General features: G+C 38.3%; 1 protein-coding gene across 9 annotated transcripts in view; it reads left to right on the top strand.

The window, feature by feature from the left end:
- The window catches only part of DENND1A (DENN domain containing 1A), a 600,479-nt gene that overhangs the window by 324,211 nt on the left and 255,190 nt on the right, over nt 1-21,078 (top strand). For all 9 annotated transcript variants that reach the window (XM_060200131.1, XM_060200132.1, XM_016185023.2 and 6 more), the window contains one exon: nt 8,646-8,746. In XM_060200131.1, coding sequence (XP_060056114.1) covers nt 8,646-8,746 — 101 coding nt within the window. The remainder of the gene's footprint in view (nt 1-8,645; nt 8,747-21,078) is intronic.

Here is a 21,078-nt window from a genome sequence, read left to right as displayed (position 1 = left end):
AAACTATATTGAAAAGATTTCTGCCAGTGCTTTTCTCTATTTGATGGTTTGTGTTTGTATTTTCTTTTTAATCTTTATTTATTTGATAGAGACTTTTGCCAGAAATCAAGAAGAAGGGGGACACAGAGAGGGAAAGAGACAGGGAGACACCTGCTGCATTGATTTACCATTTGTGAAGCTTTCTTCCTGCAGATGGGGATCAGGGGTTTGAACCTGAGTCTTTGCACTTTGCAACATGTGCAACCAGGTGTGCCACCACCCGCCCCCAACATTTGCTGGTTTGACATCCAAATCCTTGATCTGTTGGGGTTTACTTTTTGTGCATGGTGAGATGAAATGGTTTAGCTTCATTATTGAAAAGGCTCTCAGCTTTTTCCATTTAATGTTTTGGCCCTCTTGTCAAAAATTAGATGCCCATAGGTGTGGGTGGCTTATTTCTTGGCTCTTGGTTCTATCCCACTGGTTGTTGTGTTTATATTTGTTCTAATACCAGGCTTTTCTGGTTACCATATCATTATAGTTTGAGATGTGGGAGCTTGATGCCTCCAATCTTGTTCTTTTTTCTCAAGATTGCTTTGGTGATTTTAGGTATTTTCTGCTTCCAGATAAACCTTTTTAACTTTAGTCTTATTCTCATAAAAAAATGTGGTGGGACCTTGATGGGGACTGTATTAAATCTGTATATGGCACTGGGTAGAATGATCATTATGATAATGTCTGTTCTTCACTATACTAAAAAAAATTGAACATAGAAAAGCTGTTAACATTTATGAGTAGTGGTTTATCTCATATCCTTAGAAAGGCTGATATAGCTTTTGAGTCCCCATAGATTTTACTTAAACTTTTTGTTGATTGTTCAGGTTTCCATTTGAGAATAAATAAAAACCAAAGGTAAACAAAATTCACAACATTGTTTGAATCATACTATTTTTTTGTGATGACTACAAAAGGGATTTATAAGTAACTAAAAGAATCTAATTCCCAAATTAAAAAAGCTAACAATGTCCCTAAGACAGAGAATTTTCCCTTTTTTTTTTCTTATTTATTTGTCTGGGAATATTTTAGAGTTCATTTAGAGAAAAAAATTGGACAGGGGATGGGGTACTGCACCAAAGCAAGGAACTCTAGGGAAGGAGCAGAAAAAAAGGGGACATGGAATTTTCTACAACTGTTCTGCATAAAATAAGGCTTGATTAAAATGGCCCATCTTTAAAGTTAGCAATCTGGTATTCTTTCTATGTTTTTTTTTAATCAATTTTCTGAGATTTGGGTTCAGTAGAGAAATCAAAACCCCTCTAGTCCCAATGAAGCATATTTGAGTTTGATCAGCTATCATTCAGAATTCCAGGATGTGAAGAATAACTGTGACCCTAAGATTTTTTTTTTATAACAGCTTTTAGAACTAGGAGTCTCAATTCCTTTTTTGAAAGTTACAGCTTCTAGTTGTGATCTATTAGGCAATTACAATTTGTTAAATGTCTGATAATCTTGCCTATCCTTCATGATGTTAAGCTGGAGGCGTTCTAACATTCCCCAAACATTTACTCAGCACCTGTTCTGTGTCAAGCATAGTAAGAGATAAGGAGAATCATCTGTGGTCTTTGTCCTGGAGTTCACATCTTTAGTCTCATGCCCTTGTCTCCTAAGATCATCTGCCTCTGTCTTCAGAATGTCCTCCACATTCAGGTGATGGAGATGGGGTGGGTAAGAGAGAGTGTTTCCTTGATAGCATTATCATTTCCAACCCCTTCTCCCCCACCCCCAATCACCCAGAGAGGTGAAAGCAAAATCAACTTTGAAATGAATCTTGTTTAGCTTATATTTATTCAGTATAGCCAGAGAAGGTAAGCTGGAGTACAGTAGGAACATTACTTTTGTCATAGGATAGTAATTCTTCTCAATCATAAGTTGTCAACACTGGAAAGAAGGCACAGGGACCATGTAGCACAGCCTCTCGTGTTCCATATAAGGAAAATTGAGACTCAGGAGAGGAAGTGGTTTTGCTTAGATCAAAATTAAAGTTAGTGGAAACCCTGTGCAAATATATGAAAGGGAATATGACAGAAAGCCAGACTTTCAAATATGTGTGCCAAAATAAAGTATAAGTTGTTTCCATTTAACAATCATTACTTCATTGTCTAGAATTATCTGTAAAGACACTGCAACACCTTAGTTAAATATAACAAACTCCCAGGAAGATATCAGATCTGTGCTAAAATTTCTTATTTCTTTTTCTTTCTCTCTCTCTCTCTCTCTTTTTTTTTCCTCTAGGGTTATCTCTGGGGCTCAATGCCTGTACTATGAATCCACTGCTTCTGGTGGCCATCTTTTTTCCATTGTTGTTGCTGCTGGTGAGAGAGAAAAGTTGAGAGAGGAGGGGAAGACAGAGAGGGGAAAGACAGACATCTGTTGACCTGCTTCACAGCTTGAAAAGCAACCTCCTGCAGATGGGGAGCTGGGGGTTCCATCGGGGATTCTTAAACTAGTCCTTGCACTTGGCACTGTGTACACTTAACATGGCGCACTTCTGCCTGGCCCCCAAACTAGTTGTTTCTTATGAGAGAGAGACTGACCAGGGCACTTCTCCATCATATGCAGTGCCAGGGAATGAATCTGAGACCTTATGCACTCAAGACTTGTTTTCTGCCCACTGAGCCTTCCTTCCTAGCTCAGGAGTTATTGGCATTTTGCCCGATACTTGATCATCTAGCAGCAAGGCAGTTGGTCCTCTTTGTAATTTAGCAATGCTGACAATATCTTATCTAGTTCAGAACTTAGTACATGGCCACAGGGTAGGTACTGAAAAAAAGTTTTTAGCTAATTTATGCATTGTGGAAACACAGTGGCCTTTATAGTCTGACAGACCTGGGTTTGAGTCCCCAGCTCTGTCACTTACTTGCTATGTGGCCTTGGGCAAGTTATTTCACCTCTGAGACTGTTTCCTTATCTGTGAAATGTGGTGATGAGTATGTATGCATAAATACGCAATGTTTACACACTCGTGTACACACACAAATCCTATAAAACAACACTTAGATCCCAGACTACCAGCCTAATGTGCAACACATACAGTGTTGAAATTGTTGTTTGTTTTGTTTTATTTAGGGGGGAGAGTAGTATTACTTTTATTCCATATTAAACTATAGAACTATCATTAGTAACCAACGGAGGCATTAGAATATAAGACTGAGGCTAGCTGGGAATTATCTCTGAAAAAATAAAAAAGCCTTACACTGAAAATGAGTTTTCTTGTGAAATATACATATATATATAGTTTTTTATGAAAGAAATACAGGGAGAAAGATAAATGCATAGAGAGGAAGAAAAGTAAGAATATTGCTCAGCTTTAGCTTGTGCTGAGGATTGAACCTGGCTTTTCAGAGCCTCAGGCATGAAAGTCTTTTGCATAACCATTATCCTATTTCCCCAGCCCCTTCTTGGGGTTTCTCTAACTTATTTATCTCTCCTATTTCATAACTTAGCCCTGTTACCTTCTTCCTCTTTGTTTTTGCCTCAAGGAAAGCAAATAGAGCCATAGAGAAAACTCGAAGATCGAACTGACCTTTAATTGAGGGCAGAATTTGCTAAATGTGTGTCCAAAACCGACCAGTGGTCTGTTTTATAATTTGTGGTCTGACTAGACTGAGTGTTTGCTGTATAATTTGCCTAGTTTTCTTGGAGCCTTAGACTACTCAGCTGCTTTAAGGCAAAAATTGTTGGGGTGTCAGTAAATGGGATTGATAATTGGCTTCTGATGAATATTCATTGTGACTAATGACTTTGGGCAAATTTTACACATACTATCTTTCTATTCTCCTACTGAGTGAGATTTTGATAGGATCATTTTCTTCAACTTGCATTTCAGTTAAATAATCACAATGCCCCAATTATTGACTACAAATTAATATACTTTCATCACTTTTTAAACTTTGTATTGAACAAGGAATGAACATAGTTCTTTATCCTTTTGAAAATAGATTTAGTTTTAGATTTATTTTTAAAGTAAATGCCTAATGATCAATTACAGGACATATGTTAGTTCAGATGAAATATATTTATCTTGTAGTTGAGTTAGCCACTGTTCCTAAATAGCCATGATCATTGCTCATGCCACTTAGTATTTTTGAAAAGAATCCAGCCATTTCCTTTTTTGTTTGTTTGATATCTTAATTGAGTTGAAAAATGCACCTTACTCCAGTTATAAAGACTTGACTCTTAGCCCTTAATGAAAATGATAAACTCCTTAATTTTTTTTTCCTTAATGAGGGCTAACTGATTTTTAAATCTTCACTTGATAGGACTCTTTCTTTCGTGTGTGTGTGTGTGTGTGTGTGTGTGTGTGTGTGTGTATGTGTTGCGGTTAAGGAGATATTAAAAATTATCAGAAGATAAGATCTCTGACACTTTACTATTTGAAGTGGATTTTAACTTAAACCAAATAAAGAATTTAACTCAAGCAGGCACTTGCTTGAGTTGTGTTTCAATCTGACGCATTGAACGGCTTTTTTTCTAATGGAATTGTCACGTAGATGTTCTCTATCAGCAAGTTAGTTCAGATGGTGATACTTTATATTTTAAGGTACCTCATAGATTCAAGTGCTTTTACTTATCTGATATGATATAGAGTGATGGAGTAGGCACATTATCAAATTAATAGAATAAATTCATTGACTTGATCTTCCATAAGTTGTATATGTGTACATGTAAGTTTGTAACTATTGTTTTAGAATTTGAATATTACACCCCCTCTATGTGAGACTTGTGAAAATGTCAGTCCACTACTGTTAAAATCAAGCCATGCTATGTGCAATAGACTTGCAGACATTTTGTGTAGAATATAGATAGTTAAAATATAATAACTTGCACGCACACGCGCGCGCGCGCACACACACACACAGTATTGATGATTAAACTGTCTCAGATCTAGTGAGAACTATGGTGGTTACCAGGAGGGAGTGACGTGATATTTTGTGCCACACACACTGTCTCTGAATTTGAAACTATACCTCCCCCAAATCTTAGAGCTTTGCAAACCACTGTTAAATCACTAATAATAGAGATTTTTAAAAAATGCAGACACTTGTAGTCCCATTAATAATCGAGCATGTGCCCAGGGGAGCCAAGTGTGGCCTTACAGAGGAAGGCAGTATTTGTACCTGAAGGAAGAAGAGTTTACCAGGGTGCAGTCTAGGCCAGTTTAGGGGACAGATGGAAGAGAAAGAAAAATAAAACTATTCCATCACTACTGTATCCACTCCTGGATCTGCAAATAATGTGTTATTATACACTTGGAGAATGCAGTAGAAACTGTAGCTAGAGATGCTGCTGTACAGGTAGCATGAACCAGTAGAGGCATGCCTATTTCAGACATGCACCAAGAGATTTCCAGGTAGTATGTTACATGACTAGACCTGCACTTTAGTAGTAGTATGTTGGCAGCTAGTTACAGGTTGTGCAGAAAAAACTGGGACCCACGACCATCCCTTTAGCCTGACTTCAGGGTGGAGTTGGATAAAGCTAGCTGATCCTTTTTCCACTCACTCAACACCAACAGTGATTTTCATCTCTTGTTACCCTGAAGAGATTCGTCATATATAATCTGACAGACAGACAGCCTCTTTTATATAGAAACCTACTAAGATTGAGAAAGGATGAATTAAACCTACAAGCCCTGGCAGTGTTGCTGGGAACAGCTTTTAGGAGTTTGTAGGACTAGCTCCTGTTCATAGCATGTTCCTGAGTGAAAGAAGAGGTTATGGAAAGAAAAGGAGTGGGGTAAATAGTGGCCCTGAACTTAATACATCTCTCACAACTGCGAAACGTCAACAGAATATCCAATTTAAAGCTGTTCATATTACAGTAACCTCTGGGATGCTTTGTGCTGGGCCTTGGCACGTCACTCTTTCGCCACGTAAATGTCCTTCTGTCAGCAAGGGCCAGTTAACAGCTTCCAAAAGGAACAGAGTTCTCAGGGGACCAGGCTTTCCAGAAACTAAAGAAACATTAGAGCCAAAAGACAGAAAGAAACATGTTGGCTTTTGTCACTTCATAGCCATATCTCTAAAGGTGTTAGTGTTTTTTTTTCCTTCTGCTATCTTAAATTTTATACAATGTCATTCCATTCTGTATGTGTTTACTAAATTTTCAATATCAAATGCTGTTTGTTTGATGTACGTACTCTTTAAGAAAAGGTAGATATGAAATAGGGGCATGTTAGCATGGAGAGAGGAAGGATTAGTCAGGAAAAGGTGCAGAGGCAATTGATTAACTATGTGGAAAAAATAAATTCTCACCTCAGTCTTAAACCTAAATTAATTCCAGATGGATTAAAGAGTTTTAAGTGCCAGTGGGGAATTTGGCAGACCTTAGTATTAAAGCAGCAGAAACCATTGAGAAGGAAAATATTTGTCTATTAAATTACTTTAAACTTGCTCTTCACCAAAAAAAAAAAAGTTAAAAGGAAAGTTATTTTCAAAATCACTATAAAGGATTTAGTATCCTTTGTATATTCCAGGTTTGCATATAAATCAATAAAATAGCAATACTCATTAGGAAAAGTGAACTAAGAGTATGGAGTAGACTATTGTCTAAAGATATAGGGGAAAAATAAACGACAAGATAGAATAGTAAAAATAAAATCAAGATAGATAAAATTTTAAACCTATGAACTTGACTATAATTCTTCATGTTGGTGAGGTACAGAGAGGTTATTATTTCCTGTTTAAGGGGGTGGATATAAAGGTTCCCCATCCTTTATTCACTTATTACATTTATATTATTAAGTGCCTTAGAATTTTACAGCTTTTTGTCTCAACTCTGCATCTAGAAACTACATATAAAAGTTACTGACTTATGACTGGGGGGTGGCTCAGTGGTAGAGCGCAGAACTTCTATCTGTGGGATTCTAGGTTTGATCCCCACTACCAGGTACACTGGAGTTCTTACTGTCTTGCTCTCTCCCCTTCCCTCTATCTCTTTCAATATCTATCTCCCTCTTATAATAAAAAAAAAAATACATCCTTTAAAATCATCTGATTTGATTGTATAACTTGATGAAGAAGAGTGTTTATAGTATGGGAAATCATTGACTGTCAATAAAATGTATGTTTTCTTAAAAGTATTTAAAGTTAAGGGGAAACATCAATAAAGTGTTAATAAAAGACCAACTAAATATTATATTTACATTAATTCTAATTTCAATAGAAAAGTGTATATCAGTGCATATGTATTTAATACCCCAAAATGTTAAATTTATTTATTTTTTTTTATTTATTAAAAGGAAACACTGACTAAACCATAGGATAAGAGGGGTAAAAGTCCACACAATTCCCACCACCAGAACTCCCCATCTTATCCCCTCCCTTGATAGCTTTCCTATTCTTTGACCCCTCTGGGAGTATGGACCCAAGGTCATTGTGGGATGCAAAAGGTTGAAGGTCTGGCTTCTGTAATTGCTTCCCCGCTGAACATGGACATTGACAGGTCGATCCATACTCACAGCCTGGCTCTCTTTCCCTAGTGGGGAAGGGTTCTGAGGAAGCGGAGCTCCAGAACACATTGGTGTGGTCATCTGTCCAGGGAAGTCTGGTTGACATCATGATAGCATCTGGAACCTGGTGGCTGAAAAGAGAGTTAACATATAAAGCCAAACAAATAGTTGACTATTCATGGACCTAAGGGCTGGAATAGTGCAGATGAAGAGTTGGAGGGGGGGTGTCTCTGTTTTGTAGATAGTAGGCCTATTTTTGTAGTAGATAGTTAGTAGGCCTATGACTATATTAGTTGTTTGGTGGTTTTTGGTTTTTTGTTTGTTTGTTTGTTTTTCCCCTGAGCCTGAAATCTGATATGCAGGTGGATCCAAGTTATTGTCTGGGGAGATGATGTCATGGCTAGAAAAAGGACCATAAAGCTGGATCAGGGAAGAGAGTAGCTCCCAAATATGGAAAGGGTGTATAAATATTGTTGACTATAAACCCCATCAATTTGATGTGATCTGGGGTCCATATTCAGCTTAGGAGCCTATATGACTTCTGCATCCCTGGAGATCTGACCTCACAGTCTGTGGTCATGAGTAGGAACGTTTCACCCCATCAACTGGGGCCCTCTTCGGGGAGTCCTGAGATTCCCAAACAGACATGATGGGCCTAGACCTCAAATAAATCCCTCTCTCCATTGTTACCAGTCATCTCTATCAGGAACAACACAATAGGCCCCTTTATGGGCCCCCATAGGAACCTTAACCCTCAACTTGGATCAACAACAGTAGAGAATGTTCCATCCTCCGAAGGGAGGCTGGACAACATACTCTATGTTACACCTGAGGAAGATGGGTCAGTATTGGGACAGCCTGGAATGTACCTACTCATGACCACAGAATGTGAGCTCAGATCTAAAATTATTTTTAAGTGATGAAGAAGTTCCTTTTATTCTGTCCCTTTGTCCATTTTCTAAATTTCCTATCAGTGTGCATCATAATTCCTTAATCAAATGGAAAAGTGTTTTCCCCCTTTTAGAAGCAAAGTCATTAAATTTTAATTAGATACTGTTAACCTACAATTTTATATGTTGACAAGTATACATTTAATTTTATTGCTGAACTCAAAGGATAATGTCTGTTCACTTTGATTTGTTTGGCTCTGTTGCAGCTGACTGCCTGTATCCATGGGTCTGCCGCCATGCTTTACCCCATGTTCTGGCAGCATGTGTACATCCCTGTCCTGCCTCCACATCTGCTAGATTACTGCTGGTAAGACCACTGTTTACACTGCCCTTTGTTTGCTTTCTTCAGGTACTGAATAGGAATGTTAGATCTGGAGCTCCAGTGGCGCAATCGGTTAGCATGCAGTGCTTACACAGGAATGTTAGATCTGTAACCTGTAGTGCAGATGACAATTCTCAATAAGAACTACTGACTTGAAAATGACATTGCCGGCATCAGAATCCTAGTTCGAGCCGCCGGCTCCCCACCTACAGGGGAGTCGCTTCACAGGCAGTGAAGCAGGTCTGTGGGTGTCTATCTTTCTCCCCTTCTCTGTCTTCCCTTCCCCTCTCCATTTCTCTCTGTCCTATCCAACAATAATGACAACAATAACTACAACAATAAAACAACAAGGGCAGCAAAAAGGAATAAATATTAAAAAAAAAAAAAAAGAAAAAATGACATTGCTTGTAGACCACTGGATTGTATGGCCTTTTGTTTTTCAGTTTTCCTAGTATCTCGTAAGTATGGAATCCTTAAGAGTTCAAGTAAATCGAGTTAACATGATAGATTACCTGGATCCTGTGCCTACTTTGTTATATGCATAACCCAGATTTGAGCCTATCCCCCACGGCACTAGAAGAAACTGGTGGTGTGGTCCCTTTATCTTCCTCTATCCCTTGCATCTAGAAAAAATAACTGAGTCATGAAGACCCAGTGACAACAACAAAGAGTGCAAGTGAGTAGATGCAGATCTCATTTCTCAGTTTCAAAACAACACAGCAACAGGTAGTTAGTTGCTGTGTGATTCTCTCCCCCCCCCCCCCCCCCAAGAGAAATTGCAGCCTGGTGACAAGAACAGTCGAGATTCACAAGGTCTTCATGTCTCATCCATGCTCTGGCATTTTCTATAAGACTTGGTTTTAGCTGTAGTTTGGGAGCACAAATCAGACTTCAAACTCCTCTGAAGTCTTTTGATGAAGATTTCACTGTTCAGTTGAAATGTATTTTGGTGGAAGGGAGAGAAAATACCCACACTAAATGGCTCTAGAATTAACATTGCCACGTTGGGCAAGTTGTTTTCCTTATGACTGTCTCCTCATAGGAAAATCAAATTGCTTTTCTTATCATTTTTACTGGGAGGTCTAATAGTTTGCAGTGCAGTTGTTGATACACAGATAAATTTCTCATCTCTCTGTGAAAATTCTGTGTAGAACACTCATGCACAATTTGGGTCCTTTTCCAACATCATTCAATAGGAATACAAGGCATAAAAGGATAGCATGTAGACAAGTTGACTCCTGGTAGGTACTCAATTAAGTTTTTTTTTTGCCTCCAAGGTTATCACTGGGGCTTGGTGCCTACACTATGAATCCACTGCTCCTGGAGGCTACTTTTTTCCTTTTGTTGCCCTTGCCATTTATCCTTGTTGTTATTTTTGTTGCTGTTGTTATTGTTGGATAGGACAGATAGAAATCTAGAGAGGAGGGGGGAAATGGGGAGAAAAAGGTAGACATCTACAGACCTGCTTCACCACTTGTGAAGTGACCCATCTGCAGGTGGGGAACTGGGATCCTTACGCCAATCCTTGAGCTTTGCACCATGTGTGCTTAACCCTCTGTGCTACTGCCTGGCCCCCAATGAAGCTTTTTTTTTTTTTTTTTTTTTGCAAAACCATTATCACTATCTTCAACAGACTACAAAAATAAAATGTCTCTGATTGATTTGGGTCGTTTTTCTTATGTATGATTTCTTTCTCTACTATAGTATAATGTAAGATTCTGTCTCCAAACATTTCAAGTCAGTGGATATAGAAAAGGTGGCAACATAGATCTATAGGATAAAGCACTACTGCCTGCCAAAATTGGGAGCTTCAATAGAAAAATACCCATTTGAAGGGGTCACAGCTCTGTCACTAAGTACCATCATTTCAGGGCATTTACCATTCTTTCATTGTTACTGAATCCAGGTCAGCCATAATATTTTTGCTGGAACCTCTAGCTCGTTTTGCAGTCGCTTCACTGAAAGGGTTCACTCAGGCTGCTAAATTGTCCTGGGTGCATAAACATTTTCCATACTACTGATTTAAATACGTTAGGCCCATCTTCATCCCAAGAAGTAATGGGTACAACAAACATAAAGCTTCTAGCCACCAAGTAGCAACCGCAGGCCTTTGTAGTGCATGGCATCAAATAAATTGATTAATTTCTCTCTTTATTATATGTTTCCTATCAAAATACTTTTATTCATGCCTTTCTCCCACCTCTTAGGTTAGATGACTTCCTCTGCTTAGACTTGCTGTTACTTTTGAACTTCTGAACCAGCTGTATTATTTTCACAGCCTTGTATCTTAGAGGGAAGGACTGGTTGCTGACCAGTAAAATAATTTTATTTGAATAATAAGGGGACATATATTCCCTAAACCAGAATCACAGAGTGACACCAGTCCCTTTAGCTCTTAGCCCTACCACTGCCACCCAGAAACCCTTGTCCACACCTGAAAATATAACACTCACACATGCATATACCACCACTACTCCCATAATCACAAATCTCCTCCCATGGTTACATGCCTCTGAGTGCCCTCTCACAGAGAGAGGCACCTATAGACCACATCTGACATATGCTATGTAAGGAAAAGTTAGAATTCTCTCTGGAAGAGACTCACCTGTGTGAGTCTTTTCTTGTGGTTGTTTTGTTTTATTTTGTTTTATTTAATTTTGGATAGAGCAGAGAAAATTTGAGAGATAAAAGGAGAAAGAAGAGCAGGAGAAAGACTGCTGCTGTTAAGCATATTTGTGCCCCAGTCACTGAACCTTCTCCTTTACATCTGTGATTGCCTTTTGTTTTTCTAGCAACTTTGTAAGGCAGGTAATAGGTATTAACATTCCATATTACAGAGCATCCAAGGTTTCAGAGGATTTAGTGAATTACCCCAATATAGGTAGTATGTACCGTATGATTGATTCCATTTTACTAAAACAAATAAAAATTATATGTTTATAAAATACAAAAGTTAATTACAGAGGGGGAAATTTGGAAGAAGACATAGCAATATATTGACAGTAATTTGTGATGGGACAGAAGGAGAGAAATTCTGCATGACTTTTATATTTCCATATTTTAATATTTCTAATATTTCTATTAGACTATGTATAATCTTTAGAATTGAAAAGTTTTACATTTGAGAAATCTCTGTTCTAGTCAGTTTTTCTTGCCAGCCCCATTTTAAATTCTTGTCTGTTTAGAGGATTCATTTGTAGTTTGATCTTTCCTATAGCAGCTAATTTGCAATTTTCTCATTTTAAAGAGAGAATCTCAAATCTTTAAGATTCCCCACTCCTGCTTCAAACTCTAGCCTTCTCGAAACTTAGTCACCATCGTCCTGACTGAGAATGTTGTTGCTGGCAGGTCTAACTTAGAAGGAAGACTTGGCAAGGAAGGTTACTATCCCCTTGTCACCAGATTTGTACTCCAAACACCTGAAGTTAAGATTTGAAGTTTTCAAAGCTTGAACAGGTTTTAAAATGAAACTCTGTCTTGGAAGTATCTGTTTATAGTGATAGCAGTCTCTCTCCTGATCTCTTATTTTCTTGAAAGAACTTACTGACATTTAACCAAAGAATGATTATAAATCAGTGAGGATCAGTGTCTGTTTATTAAATGTAACTAAGAATGATAAATTAAAAGTTTAAACAGGAAAAAACAAAGCAAACAAAAAAAATCTTCACCCAAGGCTTGATTTGATCATCTTTGTCCTGCTACCACTGCTTTGCTCAGAAAATACAAATGTCATGAAATTTGAGTCAATGCTAATAACTTTATTCTATTGTGCTAGGTGACTTTCTCCACCATTGAGGTTAATCCTTGGTAGTAAGAACCAGCAGGGATAACTAGCATTTTAAGTAAAGTACTAGGAGCCTAAAACATGTAAATTTGAAGGAGGTTTGTTCCTCTGCAGATGATTTAAATGTTAAGTATATCCCCATGCAGGGGATACACGAAATGGAATCTGAAAACTATTATCTCCTGTAGAAATGAACTCTCAATTTACTCACTGCACAGGAAGGGCAGATTCTAGTCATTTTCACTGCCAGCAGGTGCCCTTTCTATGCATAATAGTCTTCGAAAGTGTAATTAACACATGAGGACCACTGCTGCCAGTTTTTCTTCAGGTACATGCTGCTAGGAGTTTTCAGGACAACAGTGTAGGCTGTAAGAGCTTTGCTCTTGAAGATGTGCTCATTGACTTACAGACAAAGACATATTAAATAGAACTGAGCCCAGATCCTGCTGTTGGTATCATATGTCCTGGTCCTTGGGCCTAAAGACCCCAAAAGCTGTTTATAGAAAAGAAACTAGTAGAGCACAGCTCTGGGATACAGCGAATGAACAGAAAGCTTGCCACTAAAAACCCTGCAATTATGTGCAAGACTCTAATTGCATATTCACAAACAAAACAACCAATTATCTGAGTTAACTTTAATGAGAACTACAGATTTTAATTATCGGAATAAATCAGTTTAGTACAAATGCTCTATCCTAAATATTTTTTTAAATTAAAATTATTTCTTCTGTCCCTCCCCATTTTCGGAGAGGGTGGTAGAGGAAGTGACTGGGCTTTGGGCCCAGTGGATAGACTTGTCTTCAAATTTCAGCTTTATCTCTTTAATTATTGTTTAATTTTTAATTACCCATTAAAAATCTTTTTGGTGCTCTGACATGCAATATCCTTTTTCCTGTAAAATGGGTTTTATTTACCTACTCTGAAGAATGACTATAGGAGTTATCTGCCATTTAGTAATTGGTGATTATTCTTATCCTGGTTATTATAATCAAGAGATGTATATTTTAGTCTCCAGAAGGTTTAACTCATATCAAACATTATTTCTTTTGCTGCCTTGTGAGTTCAGGGGAAAACTTTATCATTCTTTTCCTCTTTTTACCCCCTCAGATTGTTTTTATTTTGATCTTTTTTTTTTAACTTGCATTATTGTATGGTTGTTTTCATTTGCAGCTGTGGCATAAGAATTAAAAGAAAAGAAACAAAAGCAGATGGCAGAGAAAACGAAAGGAGTAAGACATTTCCAGCCTTTATGAATATTTAAAAACATGTGCTGCTGGTTCCTTTTTACTGTAGATCTGTGCCATTCTCTTGACTTTGAAAGTGAAAATGAGAATGTTCCCTACCTTGGTTGATGGCTTCCCTGACCTTAACTAGGGCTAGTTTGCTGTTTTTGAGACAAAAGGATTAATTTGCTGATTAGAACTGGTACTTTATCATAATAGTCATCATCATCTATTAAATACTCTATGTATGTTAGACTTTTTATAAACACTACTGCAAATCTTCAAAATTAAGCTATAAGATAACTATTAACTTCACTGTGTGCTTGAAGAAATTAAAGCTCAGATACATTTGTTGACTTACCCACTGTCACCCAGCTAGGAAATCATAGAGCTTACACTTGAGATCCAAGACCGTCTGACATTAAAGTTTTTCTTACTAATACCTTCCGTAAGTATTAGAGGATAAGTCGTACCCATCCTCAAGATTTTGTGAAAAAATTCTTCTTGTAGGCATCTTGATGACTTGCTAATTGTAGACTTATGTTATCATTCATTAATTATTCATTCATTCAGCAAATATTTATAGAGCACTTACTATGTACCAGGCACTTTGCTAATTAAATGTTGCTAATAAAAGGTCCCAATAGAAACCATATGGTATTTCTCATGTAAATTTCTTTTTTCCTCATTCTCCTTAAGAAGTAGTCCTAAATAAGGACTACAAATCAATTCCCAAATTGAATTTTATATTTGGGTTATTCTGGACATTTGTTAACACACTTTTGTTGTGAAATATCCCAAAGCAATTCAGAACGTTTATGTGTCTCCTTCCACCCCACCCCCACCCCCACCCCCACCCCAAAGATAACTAGGCCATGAACCAAGTTAATAGTTAATTCCTGGTGTTTTCTGTGAGTATGGTAGAACAACAACAACAAAAAAAGCTACACTGAGAGTGTGTAATTAAGATTTGGGTTTATATTTGGCTTTGTAAAATAAACTGTACTTCCTCACTTTTCCAGGTGACTCTATAAGCCAGTGTTCCACTCAGAGTGACCGGGCTCTGACTTGTTAGTTTTAGTCTCTTTATTTGTGCTACATGTAGGATTCTGACTCAGCTCCCACATGCTGCATCATACATACTAGCTAGAATTTTTAGCAAATAGTTTGAAGTAAGCCTGATCACAGGGTGTATTGTCCTTATGTGTCAATGGCACAGCAGTTGCACTTAGTCATGAAGTGACCTCTGGGCTAGAGCTGGCATTTGAATTCTCTATCTTCATTGAAGCTATGAAATTTTGCATAGGGCATAAACTAATGCTAAAGATTAGTATTAACTGAGATTATTGATTTTGTTGGTGGGAGAGATAGAAATCAACAGTGACAGGGCTATGGAAACAGAAAACTAAAAATAATTTTCCACAAAACATCTGATACCAACTAGACAAGTAAAAAAGAAAATGTTAGGTGATGAAGGTCACTGAGCCCTACATTGAGTTACATCTTTATCCTTCATTCACAAAACTGAACATGCCAAGAGCCCTTGCAGAAAAATTTGAACAATTCCTTCCTTCCTTCCTTCCTTCCTTCCTTCCTTCCTTCCTTCCTTCCTTCCTTCCTTCCTCCCTCCCTCCCTTCCTTCCTTCCTTCCTTCCCTCTCTCCCTCCCTCCTTTCTATCTGTCTTTCTTTTAAACATTTTATTGGAAGGAATAATAGTTTACATTAAATATAGTTGTTAGTACATGTATAAAATTTGAAATTTCTCAATTTTCTGCAAAGCACTCTCTCCCACAGCCTAGGTCTTCCTCCACCATCATGCACCAGAACCTTAAACTCACACCCCCATCTCTCCACCCACCAAAGTCTTTTACTTTGGTGTAATACACCAAATCCAGTCCAAGTTTTGCTTTGTGTTTTCTCTTCTGTTCTTATTTTTCAACTTCTGTCTGTGAGTGAGATCATTCCATATTCATTGTTTCTGACTCATCTCACTCAACATAATTCCTTCAAGCTCCATCCAAAATGAAGTGAAGAAGGTGAATTCATCATTCTTAATAGCTGAGTAGTATTCCACTGTATATCTATACACCACCATTTCTTAGCCACACATGTTACTGAACACCTAGGTTGCTTCCAGGTTTTGTGTTTCTAAAACATAGATATGCACAGATGTTTTGGGTGAGGAATTGCAGAGACATAGGATAGGTCCATTTCTAACCTGAGAGTTCCCCAGGCTGTTTTCCATAGGGGTTATATCAATTTACATTCCCACCAGCAGTGAAGGAGGGTTTGTTTGCCCCTGCAACCCTCTAGCACTTGTTGTTACTAGCCTTTCTGATGTATAACATTCTCACAGGAGTGAAGTGGTATCTCATTGTTGTCTTTATTTGAATTTCTCTAAGAATCAATGACTTGGAGCATTTTTTTCCCCATATGTCTGGCCTTTTGGATCTGTTTGGTGTATATTCCACTCATATCCTCTCTCTGCTTTTGGATGGGATCATTTATTTTCTTGTTGCTGAGTTTGGTGAGCTGTCTATATATGTTGGTTATCGGCCTTTGTCTGATGTATGGCATGTAAAGATATTCACTTATTCTGTAAGGAGTCTGTTTGTTTGGGTGGTGGTTTCTTTTGCTGTGAAGAAGCTTTCAATTTGATGTAGTCCCATTGGTTTGTTTTTGTTTTTGTCTTCCTTGCAATTCGACTTGTGTCACTGAAGATGGCTATAAAATTTAGATGGACGAGATTTCCCCCAACATTTTCTTCTAAGTATTTGATAGTTTCTGGTCTACCATCCAAGTCTTTGATACATTTGAAGTTTATTTTTATATGTGGTGATATGTAGTGGTTCAGTTTCATTCTTCTGCATGTTTCAACCCAATTTTTCCAACATCATTTGTGAAGAGACTCTTTTCTCTACTTAATAGTTTGAGGCTCTTTGTCAAAAAATTAGATGTCCATAGGTGTGGGGACTTATTTCTGGGCTCTCTATTCTATTCCAGTGGTTAGTTTTGATGACAATGGCCCTATAATATAGTTTGAGATCTGTAAGTGTGATGCCTCTAGTCCTTTAGTTTTTATCTTGAGATTGTTTTAGTGATTATAAGTATTTTCTGGTTCCAGATAAGCATTTGCAGCTTTTGTTCTATTCTCTTTTTAAAATTTTGGTGTGATCTTGTTGGGGATTACATTAAATGTGTTTATGGCTTTGGGTATAAATATGATTTTGATTATGTTAATTCTTCCAATCTATGAGCATGGTATATCTTTCCACTTCTTTGGTTTTTTTCTATTTCCCAGAATAGTGTACTGCCGGGCTAGCGTTGTGGGCGGGAGAGAGGATCCAGGGACTTTTGGCGGCATGGTAATACAATTCTTTATTGATGCAGGGCCCCAGAGTTGGTCGTGAGTACAGCGGGTTAGGCCATGTGGCGCCAAACCGCAGTAGCCGCCTCCCGGTCTCACATGATATTTTGTGTTTTTGTGGTGTCTGCTGTGATAATTCCTCCTTCATTTATAATACTATTTATTTGAATTTCCTTCCTTTTTTTAAATAGTGAGTCTGGCCAGGAGTTTGTCAATTTTCTTTCTTACCTCCAGGCCTACTGCTGGGTCTTAGTACTGACACTATGAATCCCCTGTGCCCAGCAGCCATTTTTTCCACTTTTTTCTTTATCATTTTATTTGATAAGACAGAGGAAATTGAGTAGGAGGGGAAGATGGAAAGGGAGAAAAAGAAAAATCTGTAGACCTGCTTCACCACTCATGAAGCATCTTCCCTGCAGGTGGGGAGCAGGGGCTCAAACTCAGGTCCTTGTTCTTGGAAATATGTGCACCTAACTGGGTGTATCACCACTCAGCCCCCAAGGGTTTTCAACTTTGTTTACTCTTTTGAAGAACCAACACTTAGTTTCATATGGTTCTTTTATTTTCAATGTTATTTACTTTTGCCCTAATTTTAGTTATTTCACTCCTTCTGCTTGCTTTAGTCTAAGTCCTTAATGTATGCAGTCAGGTTGTTTACTTGAGTTTCTTCTTGCTTCCTAATGTGTGCCTAGAGAGCTATGAATTTCCCTCTTAGTACTGCTTTAGCTGTGTCCCAAATATTTTGACAGCTCATACCTTCATTTTCATTTGATTCTAGGAACACTTTAATTTCTCCCTTAATTTCTTTATTGACCCAGTAGTTGTTAGACAGTGTAGTGATGGGCAGTGTACTATTGAGTTTCCATATTTGGGGACTTTCACTAATATTCTGTTTCTTGGTGAATCTTAGTTTAATTCCACTGTGGTCTGAAAAGATGCTTGGGATGATTTCAGTGCTCTTGAATTTGCTGAGACTGTCTTTGTGGCCTAGCATCAGATCTGTTCTTGAGAATGTCCCATGGGGTCTTGATATGTATATTCCAATTTCTTGAGGTAAAGGACTTTTTCCACTAGGTCTAGTCTATCTCATAAGTTTCCTGTTTCTTTATTAACTCTCTTTATTATTAGGTGATCTGTCTATTTAAGAAAGTGTGGTATTGAAGCCTCTTACTATTACTGTGTTGCTATCGATATATTTCGATAGGTCTTTTAGTAGATGTTTGATGTATTTTGATGGCCCCTCATTGAGTGCATAAGTGTTAATTGTTAAGCCCTCTTGGTTGACTGAATCCCTGAGCATTATGTTGTTTAGACAGTTTCTAAGTAAATTGTCTTGTGAGTGGAAAAATAATAGAAGCCATTGAACTCTTTCCTTTGTCTCTGCTTTAGAATCTCTAAGACTCCATATCTAAGTTTTACAGTAAAATTGTCTTAAGTTCTCTAGTTATTTTTCTTGAAGTATGAATTGTGTGCTGTAAAATTCATACTTACATAATTGTACAGATCAGTGGCATTACTGTATTCTCAAAGTTGGGCAACCATCACAAATAATTCTAAACGCACTGATGTTTAATTTTTCATTGTGGGATTGAGCAGTAGTACATCCAGTAGAGTGCACACATTACTATTAGCAAGGACCCAGGTGCAAGCCCTAAGTCCCCTCCTTCAGGGGATGATGCTTCATGAGTAATGAAGCAGTGCTACAGGTGTTTCTCTCTCCCACTACCCTCTCAATTTCTCTCTGTCCTATGGAAAGGAGGGAGGAAGGGAGAGAGGAAGGAGGGAGAGAGAGAAAAGAGAGACAAAAGAAGGAAAGTAAGAGAAAAAAATGCTGGGAGCAGTAGATACATCCTGCAGTCACTGAGCTCTAGCAATAACCCTGGTGGCAATTAAAAAAAAAAATCTGTGTTGCATTTAGTAGGGCAATTTATCCTTATTTTCTAACATATATGTAGCAAAAAGGACATGACCTACAAAGATGAGTAGTCTCTGTAGATGGTTGGCATCAAAATCCTCAACTCATCCCTCTGAGGTGCCTTTGGCAGTGCAGGCTCTAAGATTCGGTGAAACAGTTCTCATCCAGCTTCAGCAGTGACATTCCAGGACACAGTGCCTGCCCCCTTATCACAGGAATGGCCCTTCCCCATTAGGATTAAGTGGTTGTCAGCTTATTCACCCACCCATCCTTGGAGAACTTTCCTGACTGCATACCATCCTGAGCATCTGCCAGTCCTACATTCCCAACTCCCTTCCTGCTGGCTGCTTCCAACAGCCATTTTTCTTTGCTTCCATCTCTCACAGAGTTCAAGGGGCATGGCTAACCCTATTCTTTGCTTAAAGGACCAAGCCCTGCCTGGATTTTCCATTATTTGTGATACACACTTTGTGTGTAATTCATCACTCCATCTTGCTATGGAGCCTTTCAGCCCAACACTTAAAAACTCTGATCCTCTAAAAAGCCATCATCCCAAGAACCTTCAGCAAGAGATTGGGAACATACTCATCTATTAAAGCACTAGCCCCAAAAGTCATGGGATCATTCTCTGGCACTCATTAATGTCAGAACTGAATAGTGGCCTGGTCTTGTGTGCCCTCCTCTCTCATTCTCTTTTTCACTATATATAGAAAGAAGTTTCAGTAGGGAAGGAAATCACCTCTTAGCAGGGCGATGGGATAGGCACCCCTGCCTCTCTCAAGGAAGAAATGCAAGTTACAGCTCAATACTATGCCTAGAACAAACACTTAACACTTGTGGATTTGGCATCCTTTAAACATTTTAAGGACTTAAAGAGTAGACCAAGAAGCTCATTAGATACTATGTATTACATCTTGGTCCTGGAAAAGCAAAAGCAAGAAAAAAAAAACCCTTTTATTCCTACTTGCATTTACATTTTTCCTTCTGTTAATGTTTTCTTGGTTTATTTATCCATAAATGCCTTTCTATTCCTCTTTTCTACCACATTCCTGCTTATGTCTCTACAAAGTTCTCATGGGCTGCTAGTGGCTTCAAACCGGAAACTCACTTTCTGTAGCTGGCTCTAGCTGTTATGGTTCTCATTTAATTCTCTAGGGCAATAAAAAGCCCTGTTCCTTGACCTTTCCTACTGTGATTAACTTCTCCTCCTACAGTGGTCTTAGCTACAGAGCCCTTCCTGGTATTTTTGAGGTCTGTCTCCTTCCGGTAGACTGAGGAGGCACAAAAGTGCCAAATACTACAGGCTTTGATGTTGATCTTTGCAGGTTTTCATTTAGGCATTATCTTTGTAACTAATGTGTTCATTGTGGTTGAGTTTGGTACCTTAGTGCTATAGAAGGGACCCGAGGGATTACCTTAGAAAATCACAGGGCCACACTCAGAAGTTTGTGTCCTCCTTCCCTCCTCAGCCCATGATAGACATGTGCCTTGAATTAGCAAACCATCTCCAGTGCCCAGCACTGTAAATTCACCTCATCCATTGTGATTATCCACACCCTGGATGCAGAGACTACAGCAAGAAATAAGACACTCTCTGCCTCCCCTTCGCCCCATACCCCCAACTCTTCTGTTGCTCATAAATCATGGAGGGCTATAATGGAAACCAAGTAAAAAGTTAAATACCTTTTCCATTTAGAAAAACTTGATTAACTTATGGTTTTCATACCAGTTGTACTTTTCAAGTTGTACTTTTTGCCTTTCACCAGCTGTAACCTTTATCAAGTCACTTAACCTCTGTGAGATGTAAGGCCCTCTAAATAATGGAGATCAGCTTTTCAAGATTGCTGAGAGAATGTTTTGTGAGTTTATTATAAGTCTTCCTGTCAGGGGCTGGTTGGTGGCGCACCTGGCTGAGCACACTATTACAATGTGCAAGAACCCAGGTTCTAGCCCCTGGTCCCCACCTGCAGGGGGAAAGCTTTGCAAGTGGCGAAGCAGTGCTGCAGGTGTCTCTCTGTCTCTCTCCC

This window comes from Erinaceus europaeus, chromosome 10 (assembly GCF_950295315.1).
Source record: "Erinaceus europaeus chromosome 10, mEriEur2.1, whole genome shotgun sequence".
Lineage (NCBI taxonomy): Eukaryota > Metazoa > Chordata > Mammalia > Eulipotyphla > Erinaceidae > Erinaceus > Erinaceus europaeus.
This window is presented reverse-complemented; position numbering and strand designations above follow the sequence as displayed.